Source organism: Carassius carassius, chromosome 18 (assembly GCF_963082965.1).
Source record: "Carassius carassius chromosome 18, fCarCar2.1, whole genome shotgun sequence".
In the NCBI taxonomy this organism is placed as follows: Eukaryota; Metazoa; Chordata; class Actinopteri; order Cypriniformes; family Cyprinidae; genus Carassius; species Carassius carassius.
Genome location: NC_081772.1, coordinates 25,558,729 through 25,581,869, shown reverse-complemented (window position 1 = coordinate 25,581,869; position 23,141 = coordinate 25,558,729). Strand labels below are relative to the sequence as shown.

The 23,141-nt window shown below is 36.8% G+C and overlaps 1 protein-coding gene across 14 annotated transcripts in view; it reads right to left on the bottom strand.

Annotated features, from left to right (window-relative positions):
• The window catches only part of LOC132092740 (neurexin-3b-like), a 539,941-nt gene that overhangs the window by 196,710 nt on the left and 320,090 nt on the right, over window positions 1–23,141 (bottom strand). For 2 of the 14 annotated variants that reach the window (XM_059499117.1, XM_059499118.1), the window contains exon 1: window positions 21,466–22,305. The exons of the other annotated variants lie outside the window; for them this stretch is intronic. In XM_059499117.1, coding sequence (XP_059355100.1) covers window positions 21,466–21,700 — 235 coding nt within the window. In that variant the 5' untranslated portion in view covers window positions 21,701–22,305. Of the gene's footprint in view, window positions 1–21,465; window positions 22,306–23,141 lie in introns of those variants that run through there. 14 annotated transcript variants of the gene reach the window in all.

Below are 23,141 nucleotides of genomic sequence, written 5' to 3'. Positions count from 1 at the left end.
CACAAAATAATGGATTACGTTTATGGTGTGTTTTCATGTTATGGTGAGCAAATTATCAGCAAATTATATGTAACACATTTACAAGTAATGGATAGCTTTCACTTTAGATTAGGGGATGCAAAAAAGTGTTATAAATGACTTGTGTACATATACAAATAATTTGGTTCACTTCATCACTAGATCCTACACACTCCACACAGAACATGTGTTGATGAGTGAAATGATTTAACACAACCCAGTGGAATCACCTGACTAAGGCATTTATAAATGTTTATCCACTTCAAAACAAATGAATTACTCTTCTTAAAAATACTGCTTTAGCAAACCCTGCATGTTTGTGCTTTTGAACACGGACTAAATAACAAATTCGGCAAAAAATCATACACTGATAATTTACTAATGGTTTATTCATCATTTGTTCATGAATAACAATTGTTTATTGAGATAATTATACAAAAACATTTTGACAAATACTTCAATGATTTATAACTGATAAATAATTTATCAACTAATAACTTATAAACCATCTACTAATGAGCAGTTTGATTTATTTCGTGATTTGAACTTTTTTAAAGATAACTTACAACGCATTTGTAAATTGTTAGCATACCAGTCATAAATCATTTATGAACATATAGTCATGTTTTGTAAATGATTTGTTCATCATTAACTAATAACTTTTAAGTGACTTATAACTGAATTAATAAAACATTACTAAAATGTTAACTTATTAATCATGTATTTTATTAACTGAATTAATAAAACATTACTAAAATGTTAACTTTTTAATCATTTATGGAAGTGTAGTCAAGTTTTGTAAATGATTAGTTAATCATTAACAAATAATTTATAAATGACTTATAACAGGACTTTATATAAAGTGTTACCAAATTTACTCATGTCGATGGCATTTTTTATGACATTATTTATTTTTATTGTAATTTTTTTTTTAATAATTGTAGCCTACATAAATGGGTGAAGCAATCCAAATGTGATAACTTTTTAATTGCAGGCAAGTATAGGCTTATATTATTAAAAATGTATTATCATTACCTTATTTTCTTAAAATAATAATAAACATTATATATAAAGAATAAAAGAAATTATCTCAATTAGCCCTTATTTTCCATTTCTGAAGTTAACTGGCAACTCTAATGATGATGTAATTATATTTTGATTCCCCTGACAGTGCCTTGCTCAAATAAATAAATAAATAAATAAATAAATAAAAAATTCCTCAGTTGTAGGAGATATGTGAGCGATTAATAGATTTAAAAAAGAAGAAAAAAAAAAAGGATGCTTGGTTTCGGAAACCTAATACAGTGATAAGATGAAAAAGTAATGATAACATATTATTAATTCATATAAATAATTTAAGCAATTAAACCTTTTTATACTAGATTCAACTTGAATTCCAATGCTATTTCTCAAGGAGTTTATAAGTTGAAACGGTAAAATGTCACAGTGCATGTTAAATTGCCTAAATAAACTTGTATCTTATAGTATCCGAAGACCTTGATTGCATGTTACCATGAAACAGTATAATTAGAATTATTTTTTTTTTGAATGAACAATTCCTGTATAAAATGGGACAGCAACCTTTATATCCACAGCCGACCATTGCGGAGGCAGGTTCTGCACAGAGCGCGCTAAGTGAATGTGATGGATAAAGTCATTTCCAGATGCAATAAAAATAAATAAATAAAAGAAAACCTGGATAAAAACATACAGGGAACTTGTAAATAGATAACAACATAGCCTAGATTAGGCCCAGACTCTGTTCCTAAGTATATCATGTAAATAAGTTAACCCACAGTAAAAAAAACCCACCGTTTTTTCGTTTGCTGCATGTTTTTTTTTTTACATGCTAAAAAATAAATTCAGATTGTCAGAGAAAAAAAAGTCATGTATAAGTTGCATTTTATTACATTCAGAAATTATAATGACAGGTATAATAATGTTACAGGCTAATGTACCAACAGGATATTTTTAGTTCCCTTCACTTTACAACGAATCCTTTAAATTTAACAAATTTATCAGAGCTGAACAATAATTAAAATAATTCTAATGGATAAATATAATTTAAGTATATAATAACATATGCTTAGTTATAAAAAATTAAATAATAATAATAATTTAAAGGAAACATAAGGTAAGGTTGGGCTCTCTCATTCGGGAGAAATCCAAACATTTCCATATTCATGATGTTGCCCATTTGAAGTTTAACTATTATTAATTAGGTAAAATAGTCATGTTTCAGCATCGATTAAAAAAAAATCATAATGAACAAAAATATGCTAAAGTGGACCGCTGCTCGCGCCAGATAGCACGGTGAACGACTGCACTGTCTCCAATGAATATGTGCGCATGAGGCACCAGCGCGATTTAGAAATAAGAATTATCTCTAAATGCTGAACCGTTCTCATTTCGCTCTGCATATGGAACCTGAAGTTTTTTTTTCTTTAACCAAGAATTAACCGAAATGAAAACATTTAGCTTTTAATCCTTGAACTTAATTATAGGCTTATTATTTATTTTATATATATATATATATATATATATATATATATATATATATATAAGTCTATTATTTAATGACAATAGCATGCAGTAAGTGCCTTTGTGTAAAGGTCTTTCTTTTAATTTTGAATGTAGCCAAAGACTATCCCACGTTTTGAAATTAACTTACTGTAAGTTTTCTAATCGTTTTTAGGGATGTTACAATGTTATATTATAATGTTATTGTTTTTTTACTTCCTCCTTTCATCTCAAACCAACATTTAAAAATTACATTCAGTTCACAATCCGTCCCTTTGCAACACCTGGCTGTAGTTTTGCGAATGATTTTAACAAGCGACTGACTTGCAGTTAACGCCCTGCGTTATTACCCATTCTGGTTGTCTACCTACTGTAAAAATGCTTGACAGCATTGAGCTGAGGAGATTTTCACAGAAATATAACCAAGTCAGAATACACCCTCCCTGTTTTGAGTAGCTATTAGCATGGCAGAACGATTTCAGAATCAAATGTGGATTCAACGAGAATAAAAGGCCACTAGTCCAATACAAATCCTCTCCTCAGTCGTGTGAGAGAGATAAAGTACTTTCTGATATGATATTCAAAGCCTGTGTTGGGGAAAAAACATTGGAATAGATGCTCAGAGATGTTTGGAGCTATTCTCGTACATCGTGGAATGATCTGTCAGGGGTAATGCATCATTCTTCCTATTAGCTCTGTGTGTGCATGTGCAGGTTTTGGTATAGGAGAGCGCACATACAGTATGTACAATACATGAGTGTCTGCACATGTTCTGCATGCATCTGTGCTCAAACCCATAAAGACGTACATGGAGAGACTTTTCTGTTATGAGAGACAGTGGCCGTTGGCTGTTAGAGTGGGACAAACAGAAGCAGGCTGCATCACATTTACTCTCAGACAACCCATCCAAATCCCTTTCATCACTGCAGAGGATTACACACACCTACACACACACACACACACAAACACATGTTGTTTGGGGTGAAGTGGTACATCAGATTTCTGTATCAAATTATGAGTAATGCAATTTATAAACTGACAAATAAAACCTCTGCTTTTCTCAAGTATAGAAACTAGGGTATACTAGTACACAAGAATTGTAGTTGTTGTGAGCATAATGGTAGTGTATGTCACATATCTATTATGAAACATCATATTTGTAAACTTGGAAAAGTCATGTGAATTAATAAAATCTTAAAACTGAAGGGCCTTTTTATTATGAATATATATATTTTTATAGATATATGTATATGGATGTATGTGTGTGTGTGTGTGTGTGTGTGTGTGTGTACATTCACAATTACAATTATAACAAAAAATATATATATAAAAAAAAGCGTTACTTGTGTTTTATTACTATCACTATCAGATCTTATGAATATATAAGGCCAATCGTTACAAATAAACAAACAAAAAGCCCATACAGTGATATTTTTTACTTTCATAACTTGAGTTATAGGAGCATTCTAATGGCATTCTAATAGGTTTCATCACACAGCGATTTTTTGGAATTTTTGGGAATTTCAAGACAAAAAAAAAAAAATTACATATTATTATCGTAGATGATAAATATTGCACACCACCAGGCCATTCATTACTGAAATAAGGTACATAGTCAACATAACTTTCCAGAACAGTTACAACAGGTTTGCTTTTTAGAACATTTTGCATGTGTTTGTATCTGCTGCTGTGCCATCGGTGCCATTACACAAGAGTATGTGTGAGAGCACCTGTGCTCATGTGAGTCTGAATGCAATCTCCTCACCACTGGCAGATCAATATGCCTCTGAATAATCTATGATCTCCCGAATACTTGCTTCTCATCATTGATCCAACCCATCGATCATACCTTGAATGCCTCATTCTCCTCCGAGAGCTCTGTATTTTAATATTGGCTCTTTAAATAATTTTCTTCTAAGTCTCTTCATTCATTTTTTTTAGGTTGGCAATGCACAATAAACAGTACTTTGACAACATTTATTTAGGGCAAGATTAATTATTTGGTCAACTGAAACATCTCCAAGAGCACCACATCAAGTATGGCAAAATGTCCTTTGATAACTTTATCAGACCCTGCATTTATTAATCTTGGTTAGTATTTATGTCTACACATTTATTAGTAAATATTTAACATTAATGGCCTGTTCATACTAAGGCAAATATTTCAATATGGAAATCGGTGTAATAAATATTTTAATCTGAATGATTGGCTGTTAATGCAATTACAGATTCATTAGTAAATATTTAACATTAATGGCCTGTTCATACTAAGGCAAATATTTCACTATGGAAATCGGTGTGATAAATATTTTAATCTGAATGATTGGCTGTTAATGCAATTACAGATGGGTGTTCTAATCCATTTCCATCACAGTGGATATGTCAAAAGAAATACATCAAATTGTTCTTTCAAGAGTGTGTTTGGTAACATGCTCACAGCCGCTGTTGCTACATACAACTACAACTTGGTGACACTCACAAAATTTCGCTAACCAACAGTGAACAGCAGAGGAAGAATTTGTAATTGACTCTCTTGTTCCTGTACTCTTGTATTTGGTGTTGTTTGGTAAAAACTAACAGATTCTGAATGGCAAATACTGTTTGACTTTCTGTGTTCTCTGTGACAAACCAGAGTCAGAAACATAAAGTTCTGCTTTTCTATTAGTGCCAACTAGAGGGCTGCATTGGGATTGAGTCCCGCCGGGTCCCGCGGGACCCAAGGCAAATCACGCGGGAGCAGGCGGTTTGAATTTTGCTGCGGGCGGGAATGGGCGGCTAAAAAAACCCACCGCGGGATAGGGAGGTTGCCTGACAGCAATATTGCAAAGTGATTCATTTTTTAAATTCATTCATTAACGTTGTTTATTTTATGTTATTTATTAGTGTTGTTTTTTGAGCACAGCCCCTCGTTGCCATTTGTTAATTAGGTCAAGAGGCGTGATGATGCCAGTGTTATTGAGCAGGCTGCCTAAGTTTGAATGTTTTTATTCTTATATGTATTTTTCAAACAGAATACCTGCGACACTTGGCTAATAATTGTAAAACTGCTGTTTTTCATGTAGCCTAGTTTATCATAATATGTATATTTTTTTGCAAAGCAGTCTATTTTTATGTGCAAAGTTTTTGATAAAAACGAAATTATATTTGAATGTATTGTGTGTTTTGTCTTTTTTTTTTTTTTTTTTTTTTTACATGCAGGCCAGGGAAACGAAACAAACAACCCCATGAATCTCTTTAATAATATCAATACAAATACGTGTTTTTTTTTCTGCGGGACGGGAGAAGACACAAAATCAATGCATCTCTATTATTGTGCGGGAAAAAATTCTCAGAGTTTTGCGGGTGCGGGCGGGAGTGGACATACATATTGCGGGAGCGGGCGGGAGTGTAACACATACGTTGCGGGAGCGGGCGGTAATGGTCAGAAATTCAGCGGACGCGGGCGGGAACGGGATGAAGAAAACAGTCCCGCGCAGGGCTCTAGTGCCAACTATGGTCAGAGAGTGAATGTACAGTTTTATTTAACCTCAATTTTTTTTTTTTTTTTTTTGTGAAGAACATTAGAGATAGTGTGAACAAGCCTTAAATGTTGTATACATTACCATTAATAAAAGCATCTATTAAAAAGAACTAACAAGGAACAATGCATGTTTCAAAATGAACATTACACGTGAATAATATGTTCCATGGAACTATTGTGCATTGTTGCTTCACGATACTTAATGCATAAACTAATATTAACATAAAGAATGTTAAGTTGTTATTGACAATATTACTATTTTAAATATAAAAACTGTCACCTATAGAAAATGTTAATACTTTCTGCATAATGTTAAATTTATTTAATGGAAAATTATATTAAATAATTTAGCGCTCTAAGTGACGGCAAACAAGCAACAATGAATAAATGCATCCTAAAGGTCAGATAACAAATGGGCATAATTATTCAACATTAATGATGTAATTATACCTGTATATGTTCTGTTAGAAAGTGCAGGCTGCACTATAAAATAAAAATAAAAAGTCAAATGCATGGCAGCACAGGGTGCCAAACATTTACCATTAACATTTACCATTTAATATTTTATTTTTGTCATTTTACATACATTTTGTTTATTATTTAAGAAAAGGGAAAAAAAATACTGTATAAAAATAATATATATAGATTTATATTTTATATTGATATTATATTAATTTATATATATATATTAGGGGTGTAACGGTACGTGTATTCGTACCGGACCGTTTCGGTACAGGGCTTTCGGTACGGTGCACGTGTGTACCGAATGACCGAATGCAATATTTTGTATGCGGAACATATACATTTTCGTGTTTCCAAACGAACATATTAAGTGGCGGAAGTCTCCGATTCTAAGTCACCTGATTCTAAGGCCGGTGACACACTGGCTGCATGGCGTGAGCTTGGCGTTTCTGCTGAGTATCTGTTGCGTGACGGCTGCTTAACGTTTTCTGTGTCTTTACCATCTTTACACACCAGAATCGTGCCTGACGCGGCGCTGGCGCGCTGCTGCTACTGTAGGTGACATAGAGGGAGACCGCCGACAGACCAGGATCTTGTCTTCACGACAACAATATCTATACTTCATGTTGAGCATAAATATAAAGCCTACTTATAAAGGACACCGTCAACAGTATTGACGGCAAAATAGACTATGTTTGACAGATGCAATATGCCAGTGTGTCACCTGCCTACTGTTTTCAAAAGGCATCACGCGAGTGTGAACATCACTACAACTAGGAAAAAAACGATTGTAATTCAAACGCAGCTCCCGTCGGCATTTAAACAGACATTTGCTCTTAATTCCGATCGGTCCAACGCAATAACGAAATCTGAGCAGGTCTAAAAACTGAAACGGTTGATGCTGCACGTTACACTTATAATACATATATATATATTTAAAACATGAGCAGGCCTACAAGCTGGGATTGGTAATGCTGCACTGTAATCTTAGTTATTTATTTTTATTTTTAATTATATTTTATTATATGATATTGGTTTGAGACTGAGAGTATTTTATTTAGTGGAGAACTTTGCAGCAGTATTTTATTTCCTATTCTTTTTTTATTTTATATTTTATTAAAAAGTATTTAAAAAAAAGTGTAAACAAATTGTTCAAAAAAGTTTATAATAATAAACAACCTGCAGTTTAATGTTTGCATTTCTTTCCCTTACTGTACCGAAAATGAACCGAACCGTGACTTTAAAACCGAGGTATGTACCGAACCGTGTTTTTTGCATACAGTTACACCCCTAATATATATATATATATTGTAATAATAAAACCTTCGTAATCTTCGGGAAGAAGGAGGCGGGAACCGGCGGACAATCAAACGAAACTTTAATAATCAAAATAAACACAAAACAGCGCATCAGCCCCTCACGGACGACTGATAAGCACAAATAAAAACCAAAACATAAAATAAAGCCCAGGCCTGGTCCTCTCTTGTCCTTCACTGTCGTCGCTCCAGTTTTATATCCTTCCATCTCCTCTGTGGGACTCGAGACCGGCGGTGGGTTGCAGGTGTCGCTGATTTCCCAATCACTCCACCGGCCTCGCTCGTGTTCCCACATCCCTCGGCCCCGCCCCACTCGTCACATACCCCCATCGCCCCTCGCAGGCCGGGGGGTACTCCCGAGACTGCGCTCTACTCTCCCCCCGACACCCCTCAGCCGCCCGGTGGACGGCGACGGCTCCTCCGGTTTTGGGCAGCCGGCAGGAGTCCCCCGTTCCCTTCTCCTCCGGATTCCTTCACGGAGGCAGCAGGCTCCGGCCCCCTGGCGAACGTCGCCGACTCCTCCGCTCCCTCACGGACGGCAGCCGCCCCTCCACATCGCGGGCAGCCGGCAGCGAGCCGCCCGTCCCCGGCAACTCGCTCCAGTCCACCGCCTCGAGCGTCCATGGCGGCACACTCCTCGCCTGCTCGATGGCACCGCGGATTCACCACAGCGGCGAGGGATCTTCAGCAGTGCGTCCCTCCTTCTCCCGGGCTTCGGCACCACTGTAATAATTAAAACTTCTTATTCATCCGGAAGAAGGAGGCGGGTACCGGTGGACAATCAAAATGACATTTTAATAATTCCAAAATAAACACAAAACAGCGCACCAGCCCCTCACGGACGACTGATGCGCTCAAATAAAAAAAGCAAAACATAAACTAAAGCCCAGGCCTGGTCCTCTCTCGTCCTTCACTGTCGTCGCTCCAGTTTTATATCCTTCCATCTCCTCTGTGGGACTCGAGACCGGTGGTGGGTCGCAGGTGTCGCTGATTTGGGAAGTCGTGGCCTAATGGTTCGAGAGTCGGACTCCCAATCGAAAGGTTGTGAGTTCGAGTCCCGGGCCGGCGGGAATTGTGGGTGGGGGGAGTGCATGTACAGTTCTCTCTCCACCTTCAATACCACGACTTAGGTGCCCTTGAGCAAGGCATCGAACCCCCAACTGCTCCAGGTGTGTGCTCACAGTGTGTGTGTGTGTGTTCACTGCTCTGTGTGTGTGCATTTCGGATGGGTTAAATGCAGAGCACAATTTCTGAGTATGGGTCACCATACTTGGCTGAATGTCACGTCACTTTCCCAATCAATCCACCGGCCTCGCTCGTGTTCCCACATCCCTCGGCCCCGCCCCACTCGTCATATATATATATATATATATATATATATATATATATATATATATATATATATATATATATATATATATATATATATATATATTTATATTGTGTAAAAATTTGAATTACTGTAATTTGTCATTAATGTAGTAATACTTAAATTAACAGCTGACTAGTTAATTTATAGTTCATTGTACAGAGTTCTGACTACAATTTAAAATAAAAGAAAACAACCTGAAAAAATATATACTTCCCATAAAATTACAGTGATTCACAGTGTGGATCACTGAAACCTCTCTGCTGTGTGACTGTTGAATTTCTCTGAAAAGCAGTTCAGTAAACTGATTTATTCTGGTAATTTCAATTCAAATTTTAATTCAACATTTTTCAGTTAAAATTCATTCTCACAAATTGAAATTCTGAATTTGTATTCAAGCATAATGTACACTGATGTGATATGAGCCAATCTGGCTCTGATTAATGTATATTCAGGCATTTATGTGAATTGCTTGTGTCTGTCAGCTCAGAAGAGGTTACCATGTGATTTGCAGCTACAAAAAAAAAGAAGAAAAAAAAAAGAAAAATTAATAAATAAATAATCATAAAAGTTACTACGGAACAATATGAAGAGAAGAAGAATGAAGGGATGAAGACATGGACAGAAGGATGGAGCTGGTTATTGAGGAGGTCAATCACCAATAATATTATCCAGCTCACAGCGCTAAACAGTGGTTTGAGTGTGTGACTCACATTCTACCCCAAAACCATCTCTGGAATGAATTCCTTCTCACTAGGCTGAGCTCATTGAGGAGACAGACCCTACTCAAACTGACCTCCACAATTACCCGAACCTCCAGCTTCCCTGGCATGACTGTCATGCTATTGCTATCACATTCTTCTCAAAGAACGCCTCAGAATTAATCATCATGACAGATATTTTCCTCCACATAACAGAATAAAGGTGGATGGACAAAGGAAAGAGAACAAGACATTGCAAAGCACAAACCTTGTTATCATCAAAACTTCAAAACCAACTAACTAGTAAGATCTGCTATTTCACATGTATCAATATACTGTAGCAGTTGCTTTTATTCAAACTGACTTACAAATGAATAATAAAAACTATTTATCTTCAAAATGAGACATTCTGCAACACAAAGTTCCAAACCTGCTAAGAAAATTACAAGCTAGAGAGTAGAAGAAAGTAAAAGACAGTGAGACAATACACATAACTAGTGCCTTATCAGGATTAATGCTGTTCATGAAAGAGTTTTTGGAAGGTTGCAAAAGCCTTGGTTGTTTGGGTTGTAGGTCTATTACACATTTTCATATTTCATTCTACCTCAGTAGAATAAATACTACCACTGTCAAACAACCCATGAAGAAAACTTTCATTTTTTTTTCCCCCTCAGTACAACACAAACCATTAGCTACATTTCAGCGTTTATGAACAGAAGATATCCAGGGAAGAAAATCATGGGTTCCTGAGTCCAGCTAGTACATCCCACCACTAGCTCAAAAATGTAGGCCTTCATAATGATGACAAATTATAATAAGAAGGAATTCTAATGTGACATGTACTAATTTGGGCCATTATTATAATCTCTATTCTGTATAGGTGTGGCATGGGTGATACATTTTCCAGAGCATTCAAAAAGTGTATTAACTCTTTGACAATACCAGGCAGGATTTAAAGGTTTTAATTTCAAAAAGACCATAAATGGCTTAATTTAACCATAATGCTTACTGTTTGTTGAAAGCCTCCTAAAGCTTGTTATTATCCATTCCTGCAGGTTCTCCACATGCAGTCATTTAATCAAATTCTATACTGTTGAGTAATCAGAATAATTAAATGAACTCTCATAAAATTAAAGTTCCCCTCTATATAATCACATTTCGGCTGATTAAACTCTATACAGGAGTTGAATTATTCAGTTAAGTTTACTGTTTTATTTAGCAATTGCATATTCAAAGTAGATAACAGCATGATACAAAGCAGGACTTCAAGCCACATAGACACAATACTTACCCAGTTTTGCACAAACATGGCTACAAATCTCGAAAGACAATACTGGTAAAAACTACATTGCTATAGCAACCAAAAAGTGTCTCACTGGTTTAGAAACTGTTACTTTCTGAGGTTGCATTATTATTATTATGATTATTAATTTTTTTTTTTTTTTTTTTTTTTACAGCAGCTCGTGTCTCATGTGGGACCCCGCTAAATCCCACCTTAATATCTTCACTACATTTTAGCAACCCTATTAGCCGTTTTGGCTAGGCCTCAAGTAATTTAAGTGAATCAAGTGAATTACCAACAGTCTGAAGGAAGGAAATACTTCCTAAAGGAACATGATAAAGTGAGATCACTTAAAACTAATAATGAAGTCACACGAGAACAGCTTCTAAACTAAAACCCTACTACATCCTAATATTGAACAAGAAAACACAATAAAGGCCTACATATTTAATCAGCCAGCATAGTATACCTTAAATACGGCTTTCAAAAAACTGATGAGGAGCTGTGTTTTTTTTTTTAATTACCAGCTAACGATCAGGGCAGCTAATGAACAGAGAATGTTCACAATGCCACACTCACCTAGTGTTCCCTAGCTAATTACTTACACATTGACAACCATATTGTTTTCAATTGGCAGCCATCAAGGAACAAAATCAATATTTTACTCTGTATAGATAGCAGCCACCTGAGCAGAGATAAACAAGCCCATAGGCAAAACTCCACATTCTGATTTTAAAAGTGTTGAATGGGATCAGAATCCAGCCTAAAGTATTGCAGTCACAAAAAAAAAAAAAAAGGTGATGTCACCGCCCCTTCTTCATCTGATTGACTAGAGGAGGAGCTGTCAATCTACACATACTCTGTCTGCAGTGCGTAAGCAGTCTGTGTGCGTTACGTATGTGGTGCAGAAGCAGCACGGGCTCATTATGCTTTCACACAGGACAGGTTTGCAGTCCGCTACTGATTCGCGGGTATTTAAGCCACAAAAACAACATTTGTTCATTATTTTGATTTCAAATCATGTATAAAAATAAAGAATTTTTTTTTCAGCATCGTGATGCTCTTTTATCACAGTACAGTAACAATCTTTCATAGAACATATTATTCATATGTTTTCATCAACATATTATTCATGCACTTGACTTCTAGGTTTGTATAATAAGTTGCTGAAGCAAGCAGGAACACATTTAAACATAATACTTAGCCTACTTTTCTTGTTAGGCTATTAAAAACATTTAAAATTAAAACTCACCACTGACAGAAACAGTCAACTCTTGTGCCTTTTGCATGTAAATCTTTATTATAAGCAATCCCACGGGTTTTAAGGAACTTTTCAGCCTCCATAAAAGAGCATATAGGTATTATGTTGCCTTGTTTATCTAAAGGTGATGTTTTTTTTTTGTGTTAAACCTAGACTATATGCCATGTGTTGACTGTGAAACACAGTAGGCTTTAATTGTATACATTTATTGTGAAATTATTGCATTTCCGTGTCAATCCATATTAATTTTTACCGCGAACAATACACTGTCACTTTAATTCAGTGCGTGCAGCACAGCAAAAATAGACTCGGTAAGTAAACGATGCACTGCTGCAGACGCACTGCTCCTGGAACGCACTGACGGACTGCAAACACATGCAGTGTGAATGCTGTAATCCATTATCATGTGTGCGTAAAAGAGACAGCGATGGAGTATGTGTGAAACAGGCTTAAGCCTGTCATGGAACTCTGCAACATTTGGAAAAGCAAGTGCAGAACATGGAAACAAGAGCGAAGGGGAAAAACAACATAAGCATACAAAAAAATTAAATATGAGCATAAATTGTCTGAGAGCAGAAAAAAAGAAAAGAAATATAAGCAAGGAAAACATGATTTTGTGCGCAAGTTTACAATTTAGCATTCAGATTTAAATTGTGTGCAATACGATTTTAAACGTTTACATTTTGATTCATGCTTATTATTTGTAAAAATGTGTTATTAATTTTAATTTATGCTTCTTATTTTTTAATCCATGACCATAGTTTGCATTTTGAAAACATTGCTTTCATTTTTAAATCTTGTGCAATATATTTTTACTTGCATTTTTAAATTTTGTTTTCACACTTGTTATTTCTTTATCTGTGACTGCAATACTTTAGGCAGGATTCTGATCCCATAGTGTTGCACTTAACAATTATATTGATTTATTACATAGTGAAAAGTTACAAGTAATCATTTGTGCATTTATGGTATCTTTAATATCTCAGATATGCTAAAGCAAAAAGGGAGCAAGTGATAAAAATCACAAGTTTTCAAAATGATTAGCAACAAAAGGCAAAGTAATGCACTTGAAAGACCTAGAAACCAAATTAGCAACAACAGAAACACCATAAACTAAGTGTAGTGCATCACTTGTGTGTGATTATATTGAATAGGTCAGATCACTTTGAGTTTATTACCCTCCTAAGCCTCATTCTTAGAATACATTCTCACTGTTGACTGAGACTTAAGTGAGACTTAGACTGAGACATAAATCCATGCATTTATGTCCTCCAGGTTAGATTATTGTAATGCTTTATTGGGTGGTTGTTCTGCACGCTTAGTAAACAAACTACAGTTAGTCCAAAATGCAGCAGCAAGAGTTCTTACTAGAACCAGGAAGTATGACCATATTAGCCCGGTCCTGTCAGCACTGCACTGGCTCCCTATCAAACATTGTATAGATTTTAAAATATTGCTTATTACTTATAAAGCCCTGAATGGTTTAGCACCTCAGTATTTGAGTGAGCTCCTTTTACATTATAATCCTATACGTCCGCTATGTTCTCAAAACTCAGGCAATTTGATAATACCTAGAATATCCAAATCAACTGCAGACGGCAGATCCTTTTCCTATTTGGCGCCTAAACTCTGGAATAACCTACCTAACATTGCTCGGGAGGCAGACACACTCTTGCAGTTTAAATCTAGATTAAAGACCCATCTCTTTAACCTGGCTTACACATATCATACTAATATGCTTTTAATATCCAAAACCGTTAAAGGATTTTTAGGCTGCATTAATAAGGTAAACCGGAACCGGAAACACTTCCCATAACACCCTATGTACTTGCTACATCATTAGAAGAATGGCATCTACGCTAATATTTGTCTGTTTCTCTTTTATTCCGAGGTCACCGTAGCCACCAGATCCAGTCTGTATCCAGATCAGAGGGTCACTGCAGTCACCCGGATCCAGTACGTATCCAGACCAGATGGTGGATCAGCACCTACAAAGGACCTCTACTGCCTTGAAAGACAACGGAGACCAGGACAACTAGAGCCCCAGATACAGATCCCCTGTAAAGACCTTGTCTCAGAGGACCACCGGGACAAGACCACAGGAAACAGATGATTCTTCTGCACAATCTGACTTTGCTGCAGCCTGGAATTGAACTACTGGTTCCGTCTGGCCAGAGGAGAACTGGCCCCCCAGCTGAGCCTGGTTTCTCCCAAGGTTTTTTTCTCCATTCTGTCACCGATTGAGTTTCGGTTCCTTGCCGCTGTCGCGTCTGGCTTGCTTAGTTGAGGTCATTTCATCTACAGCGATATCGTTGACTTGATTGCAAATAAATGCACAGACACTATTTAACTGAACAGAGATGACATCACTGAATTCAATGATGAACTGCCTTTAACTATCATTTTGCATTATTGACACACTGTTTTCCTAATGAATGTTTGTTCAGTTGCTTTGACGCAATGTATTTTGTTTAAAGTGCTATATAAGTAAAGGTGACTTGACTTGACTTGACTTAACTGTTAACGGATCATTAGAATCGTGGAAAAATGGTCTGAAATGTCTATATTGATCAGTTCCAATCTACCTGTCTGGCTGCTACACAATTTGTCGAAGCCCAGATGCACAGAATTTTACAAGTTAGCAATTGGGGATAATGCGGGATTTTATTAAGTTATTTACAAGGTTCAAAGGAAGCACTAGTCACTGAATCTGCCAAAGTTTGTGGTATCTAATCTTTAAAATAGCAGACTTAAAATACTGGTTTATAAGCCAAAAGCCAAACAGGTAGTGCATCTTTAAACCTGCACTAAAAATAAATTTCCACTTATTTTGGTATATATATATATATATATATATATATATATATTTATTTATTTATTTTACACAGAAAATATGTCAACAAACCATTTTCTAATTAATATCTGTTGTGTTACCTTTACAAGCTTGTTGTTCACCTTATTGTTGCTCAGATCTTCCTAAAAAAGTAGACCCTTTACAGATTCGGTTGATGTATTGCTCTTATCTGTACGATTAAAACTGAAAGTGTAATTTAAGTTCTTTTCGGGGTTATCAGGAGAAAATGACTCATAACGCGTATCCTAGTTAATCGACTTCAGAGGGTTAAGTGGGTGGTTCTTGGCCAAAACATTTTGCAGACAAGATGTGTAACAGACTTTTTGGAATAGAACGATGCTCAAAAGTCTGGCAGTGTGAGACTGCACACACTTTCATTCAGGTGTGAGCAGTCATCTTGTGTCTTTTGAAGTAAATGGAACAAGAATTACACACACTGCAATCCGAACTGCTTTCTTGCTGCTCCTGAAGATTCCTTTCACATTAAACTTCTGACTAACCTCAGGGGACATTAAGTTGCATCCTGAAGCAATCCATGTTCTTACCCAGATATGGAAAAGCTTTAAATGATACCATATAGTCCCCTTAGGTGCTACTAAAAACAAACATGATATACAGTAATTTCTCTAATTTCTTCTGGATGCAGTTGGTGCATGATTTATAGGCATGTCATTTAATACTATATTAACATCACATTTTGAGATGCAAAATGTGATGTTGAACCCAAACGACCCCCCCCCCCCCAAAAAAAAATAAATAAAAATTTAACAACTACATGGATAGCGTAAGAAGCAGGATATATTTCTGCAGGTGTGAGGGGTTTTTAAATATCCGAGACAGAATTTGCATCATGGATAGGGCGGAGATCAGCAGGGATGTGTTCTAATGAATAAACATTAATTTTCAGATAATTATGAGACATTTTTGACTATTCTCTTTTCTGCTCCATGATTATAATTACATGGGATTGTAATAGCAATTAGTTAGTGACGACTCTGATGTCCAGGGAATTCAGTGAACGCCAAACTGCTTTTTGACAGTTGTCCACCAAGGTGCAAAAACAAGAATTACCCAATAGAATTGTTCTGAATGATAGACAGAGAGAGAGAGAGATGAACAGACAGGAAATGGCAGCCCTGGTTTGACTTGTGTTTCTTCATTAACTGAATTCTCATCATGCAGGCAGCCAGCTGTGTTCTGATCTTTGCTGAGACAAAGACTGCATCAGAGAGAGAGGACGACATCAAAAAAACCTTAAATAACCTCAAGAATTAAGCAGCAAAAACAAAGGCACCCATTGATTGTCTTATTGTCTAAAGCCAAAATGGAGGGCATAGAAATGGAGTGCGTGTGTGTGTGTGTGTGTGTGTGTGTGTGTTTGAGTGTGTATTCTCTTTCTTCCGATGAGAACGCCACATCATGGAGTCTATTTTGTTTAACTGGTCTTTCGGTTCAAATTGCTTTAATTGCAAATTACTTAATATTTTTAATTTACAGTATAGACATCCTTAAAGACACAGCAAAAATAGTGTAGTCTATAGATTTTATTTAATATCTTTGAATCAATCTTGATAGTGTACTTTTAAAAGACATTCAACAGATATAAACATTTCTTTTCTCTATTCTTTGTCTTCTGGGAAAACAAATAAAAAATACAGCCTTACATTTGTATATATGTATGTATGTACAGTATGTATGCATGTATCTGTGACCCTGGACCACAAAATCATAAGTCATAAGGGTCGATTTTTAGAAACTGAGATTTATACATCATCTGAAAGCTGAATAAATAAGCTTTCCATTGATTTATGGTTTGTTAGTATACAATATTTGGCTGAGATACAACTTGAAAATCTGGAATCTGAGGGTGCAAAAAATAAAAATAAAATAAAATAAAACACTAAATATTGAAGAAATTGCCTTTAAAATTGTCCAAATAAACTTCTTAACAATGCATTACTAATCAAACATTTAGTTTTTATATATTTACAGTAGGAAATTTACAAAATATAATTTTGACCCATACAATGTATTTTTGGCTATTGCTACATATATATCCCAGCGACTTAAGACTGGTTCTGTGGTACAGGGTCACATCTATAAATCTTTGTGCGATTATTTTGATATACGCCAGCTAGACTGATGCAAATTGATGCAAATTCAAATGTATCAACGCATAAAATAAAACTTATGAAATCGTATTAGATTTATGCTTAAATAATAGTTTGAGAAAAATAAAAGCAATTCTATACATAGTATCTGAAAATCTTATTATCTGATGTAATTTCCTTGCTTAGCTAATCTTTTTTCATGGATCTTTATATTTATGAATGACCAGTTTCTCTCTCTTTACTTGTATGTGTGTGTGTGTTTGTAGTGGGTCTGTCTCATGACAGTGTCTTTTTCATTTTCAACTCTGGCAGAGCTCAACATCCCATCCCAGAGGACAGAGAAGGTCTTCAAACAGGGAAGTGAAAAAGAAAGAGAGAAAAGAGCCGTTTTCTTCCCTATTCCCTGTTGCTTCAGGGAAATCCAGTTAAATAACACAGCTGAGCAGTTTAAGCCCCATTTTTTTAACCGCACCACAAAGACTTTCCTTGCTCAGAACAAGGTCTTTAGTTTTGCATGTCACAGTCATTTTGTATCTTATACAATTTTTCAGAATTTTTTATTTTATGTTTAGTTTGTTTCAGAAAAGCTTTTATTATTTTATTGTTTAATCTTTCTTAAAATGCATTACCATATCCCAGCTTAATGTGCAGAGTCACTTGTAAGGACATGAGAACAACATTTTGAAGCAAATTACTCTAGAACAAAAAAAAATCAATAAAAAAAACTGAGCAAAGTTTAATAGCACCACAGTGTTAACTATATTTGGATAACTCAAACTATGAATGAATACTTATACTATAGTTGCCTACAGTATAAGTAAAAAAAAAATCATGAGTCTGCCTGTCCATTCAGACCTGCTAGACAATGGTAAATGCACTTGGCTTGCTGTCCTCGAAGAAGGGTCAAATCTGAAGCTCGGACGAGAGCCTTGGGAATGGAGCGAGGCCGGTGGAGTGATTGGGAAATAAGCGACTCCTGATATAAAAGAGGAGCGATGACAGTGAAGGACGAGAGAGGACCAGGCCTGGATTTTATTTTGTGTTTGGTTTTTGTTTGTGTGCGGCAGTTGTCCGTAAGGGGCTGTTGCATTGTTTTGTGTTTTTTTTATTATTAAAGCTTCAGTTTAAATGTCCGCTGGTTCAGGCCTCCTTCTTCCAGATGATTATGAAGTTTTATGTTACAAATATATACAAATATATATATATATATATATATATATATATATATATATATATATATATATATATATATATATATTAGGGGTGTAACGGTTCACAAAATTCATGGTTCGTTCGATACAATACACTGGTGTCACGGTTCGGTTCGGTACGGTTCGGTACGTTTTAGATACAGCAAAAAGAAAAAATTGTCAGATAAATTTCCTTGATTTTTAAAAAAATTATATTTATTAAAACTAACAAAGTATGTTTTTTTTTTTTACATTGAACAGTGATGGAGCTATTCTTTACCCATCTTCTATGGTGTTTTCTTAGCAGCATACTGTATAAAACAAAAACAACTCCTTATAAAAAAATGAAAATGTTATATTAGTTATGAACAAATACAAAGATGTAACTTTTTATATGGAACTCTATAACTCTTTATATTGAGTGTGTTTTTACTCAATTGGTTCTCTATAGGGCTTATGTTTTTTGGAACAAAGCAGGAATTACGGTCTGTCTGAAATGGGCTCATGAAGGAATATTGTAACGGGGCTCAATTACATTAAGCATGTTCTTAAAACCTACGTTTTCCACTACAGAGTAAATAAGGCGCTCGCTCACTCAGTACGCGCTGAAGGCTCGTTGCAAAATGGCTAATGCGTTTAACAGACCAGAAATAGAAGATCCTTCAATAACCAACAGGTCTGGTGTTTGGGTGCACTTTGGATTCCCTGTAAGCTATAATGATGATGATAGAATGAATGGTAAATAGTAAGGTCTCATATCCGCGGCTATAACGTAAATGTAGCCTACCAATCACCGTGGTGATGTCTTTTGCCCTGTTTGAATCCGTTGGAAATGTCTGTCTAAATGCTGCGGGGATAGTTTTCATGCGTGTATGTTTCTCCTTTTTTTCGTCTTTTCCCAGATACTGACACACTAAAGTGATGTCAGCGTAAATGAGTTGACATGTTTCAAGTGTTTTTTTGGGGTTTTTTTTGTATTCCCGCTGGTGTAGTACCCTAGATGCGACATATCGTTGTTTTTTTATCCACCACTCTCTTGCCATCACCATTATAGCTTACAGGGAATCCAAAGTGCACCCAAACACCAGACCTGTTGGTTATTGGAGGATCTTCTATTTCTGGTCTGTTAAAGGCATTGGCCATTTTGCAATGAGCCTTCAGCGTGTATTACTGAGTGAGTGAGCGCCTGACTGAGTAGCCTAACATAAACATATAAGTTGGTGTTTTTTTCTTTTTCGGGGGTGTCAGGGGCGTTGCCTGTTACGTCGTTTGGGTTATTGGGCTACCTTGTTGAACGCATATCATTATATTTCACAATTTTTTTTATTTTCCAAATATAATTAATTAGTCCAACGAACCGTTCGGTCCATAATGCGTACCGCGTACCGAACCGAAAGCCTCGTACCGAACCGAAAGCCTCGTACCGAACGGTTCAATACGAATACGCGTATCGTTACACCCCTAATATATATATATATATATATATATATATATATATATATTAAAACAGAACGGCAGTGGTTAAAAATCATAAAGTAAAACAAACATGTTTGTAATTATATATATATATATATTATTGGCATATTGTGACGAGTGGGGCGGGGCCGAGGGACATGGGAGCGAGGCCGGTGGAGTGATTGGAGATGAGCTACACCTGTTCGACCCACCGGTCTCGAGGCCCACGGAGGAAATGGAAGGATATAAAACTGGAGCGACGACAGTGAAGGACGAGAGAGGACCAGGCCTGGGCTTTTAGTTGTGTTTTGGTTTTTATTTGCGCGCACCAGTCGTCCGTGAGGGGCTGGTGTGCTGTTTTGTGTTTATTTTGCTTTATTAAAATGTTGTTGATTGTCCGCCGGTTCCCGTCTCCTTCTTCCCGATGATTAGGAAGTCTTTTATCATTACACATATATATACATTTATAATATATATAAAAAAGCATGTATATAAAATTATCCATTCTACTTTAATTTCTTTCTTTTTTTCTTCTTTAAACTGTTATTTCAGTTTGTAATGATAACCTAATGATATGCAATGTGCACTTCCCTAATCCCACTGAAACCATGTCAGCACATGACTTGATATCCAGTTGCATCCAGACACAAAATACAAGGATTTCTCACAGAGTGTTCTGAAGACTTTGAGTGTGTCTACAGGGCATCATAAGGTATGAGGAGTGGCTCATTAAGTCAAAATGTGAAAGGACATGTTTAAAAACTTTTAAAACTTTAGAAGGAATGCAGCGCCCCGTGGAAAACAAATAAAATAAATAAATAAATAAGACACCCAGATCAAGGCAACTTGGAAACACTTATCCAAAAAACCTTTTTTCCCCAAAAAATATGCATTGATAATGTTATCTATTTGGCTGAAAGAAGTCAGAATCCACAGACACAGATGGAGGAAGAAGGACAGGGACAGAGGGATAGAATTTCATTAGGTCTGGATTGTGTGAGTGTGTGTGAGTGTTGATGACCTGACAGAATCAGATTTAGTGATGCACACACTCTCTTCTCATGTCACCCCCATCTGCACTGGCTATAGAAGTGCTTTGGGGTGTGGGGATAGGTTGGGGGAACTCTCTGAACTAAATGGAGTCAAGCTCAATTACTAGTGTCATTTGCACCTCAATTACAAACTCATGCCCTTATAAACACCTGGACACACTGACATACCAACACATTCACATAAACACAATATGCAAATATAAAAATATATCTACCAAGAACTGATTGGCCAGTAAAGTTAATTTGCACATCTTTTTTGCAGCGAAAGCAGCAATTTTCTCAGTATTCGGTTTCCAAAACCTCTTTCATATATCAGAAACACATCAAAGCAGGTGGATGAAGGGAGAAACTTACCATGGCCACCTCGCAGGGGAGCAGGGGAACGGTAGATGGCAATTGGAGGTGCTTGATGCTGAGCTCCTGCCGGGTGATGGTGGTGCTGGGTCTCAGAATGTGAGAATGTGGAGGATGAGAGCATGACAGTGTTATCAGGGTTTGAGCCCCATGCAGTGCCAAACATACATCCTACGGCCAGAGGAAGCATGCGAGCAAGCCACAGGGAGTATTGGGTCTCAAAGTGGGGGCGCATGGTTATCGCCCCCTCCACGCTGCAGGAGTGAAGAGCTTTCGGCAGGTGGAATGGAAATAGAAACAGGTGAGAAGGACCTGATGTCCATTAAGACCCCATAGTAGGGAATGCACGCACTCTCTTTGATGACAATCCAAATAAAAATCCTAGAACAAGACTCTTTTGCCACTGGGGAAGAAGCAGAATTCCTGAAAGAGTGCACACATATAGTTATTCCTCAGTTCCAGAAAATGTTACTTATCAGCTGGTCCTCTGAGATGTAGAATGAGAGCACTGTGTATCCCCAATTGACCCAGTTCATCTCTGAAGGAGAAAAAGCGAGGCAGGGAATCAACGGGTGGTGACCAGCAACCTGCACCACTGTTTTGGAGCATCTGTCTCGTGACCACACTCCGATTGGTGCTGCCCTTCTTCTCCCAAACTGAGGCAAAGAGGCGCTATCTGACTCTCTACAATGCTGTGTTTGCTCACACAGCTAATGAAGCAAAAGTCATGAGTGAGATACGAGTCCCCTGTCCAACACTCACTGAGTAAGAAACAGATACAGAACGGAGACACTCCAGCAGAGAGGATAGAGACTGAAGCTGGTAGAGAGGAGAGAGAAAGGAGAGAAGGGGGATGGATGGGGGAGGCTTGACTCAGGTGAAACTAAGCAGAGACGATGGGATGGATGTGGAAGAGGAGGCGGGAGTTGCTCAGATGTGGGCCAGCCCTATGCAAATCGCTCCACAGCACTGAGCAAATCAGGAGGGCTGGCTGCCTCTGCAGAGGAGTGAGCTGCCTTCAAGTCACGAGGAAGAGAGAACACACAAGAGAGGGAGCTGCAAACGACAGCGGGAAGAAGCCAGAGAGTGAGAAGATTGTGAGAGAAAGCGATAGAATTCAAGGAGAGTGAGAGAACCCAGGAGAAAGCGAGAGATGCCTTTCAGGCAGCGATAGAATCAAATTTCTTGCAGTAGGTTGGTGATAAGGATGTCATCTGAGCTGAAATATCTGCTCCATGTTTTGGATGGGGCTGAAAACCCACAGTGATGGTGAGAGAGATTCATAATATGTATAATGTTTCCCCGATACTGAGCTTATACAAACAAACGGATACAGAATATTTGTCCAATGCAAACAAATGTTGTGGCTTCATTGGACAATGTTGCTTTCATGAAAGCTAGGAATGATCAAATGTATGAGTTGAGAACAATAGAACACTACATGAAGCTGTAATTAATCGTGGGAAACTATTGATTTTCTTTATGTCTGACTTTGGGAGAGTGTCAATCATTGTGGAAGCTACTTGTTATCCAACATAAGTTTTCTGAATGTGGATTGTACAATTCAGTTTGCATGCAGTTTGTGAACTGTTGATGAAGAATAAATGTAACTTTTCTCCAAAATACAACTCAAATGGTTTAAGAGCTGGCACGATTGTATAACCAGTTTACACTAC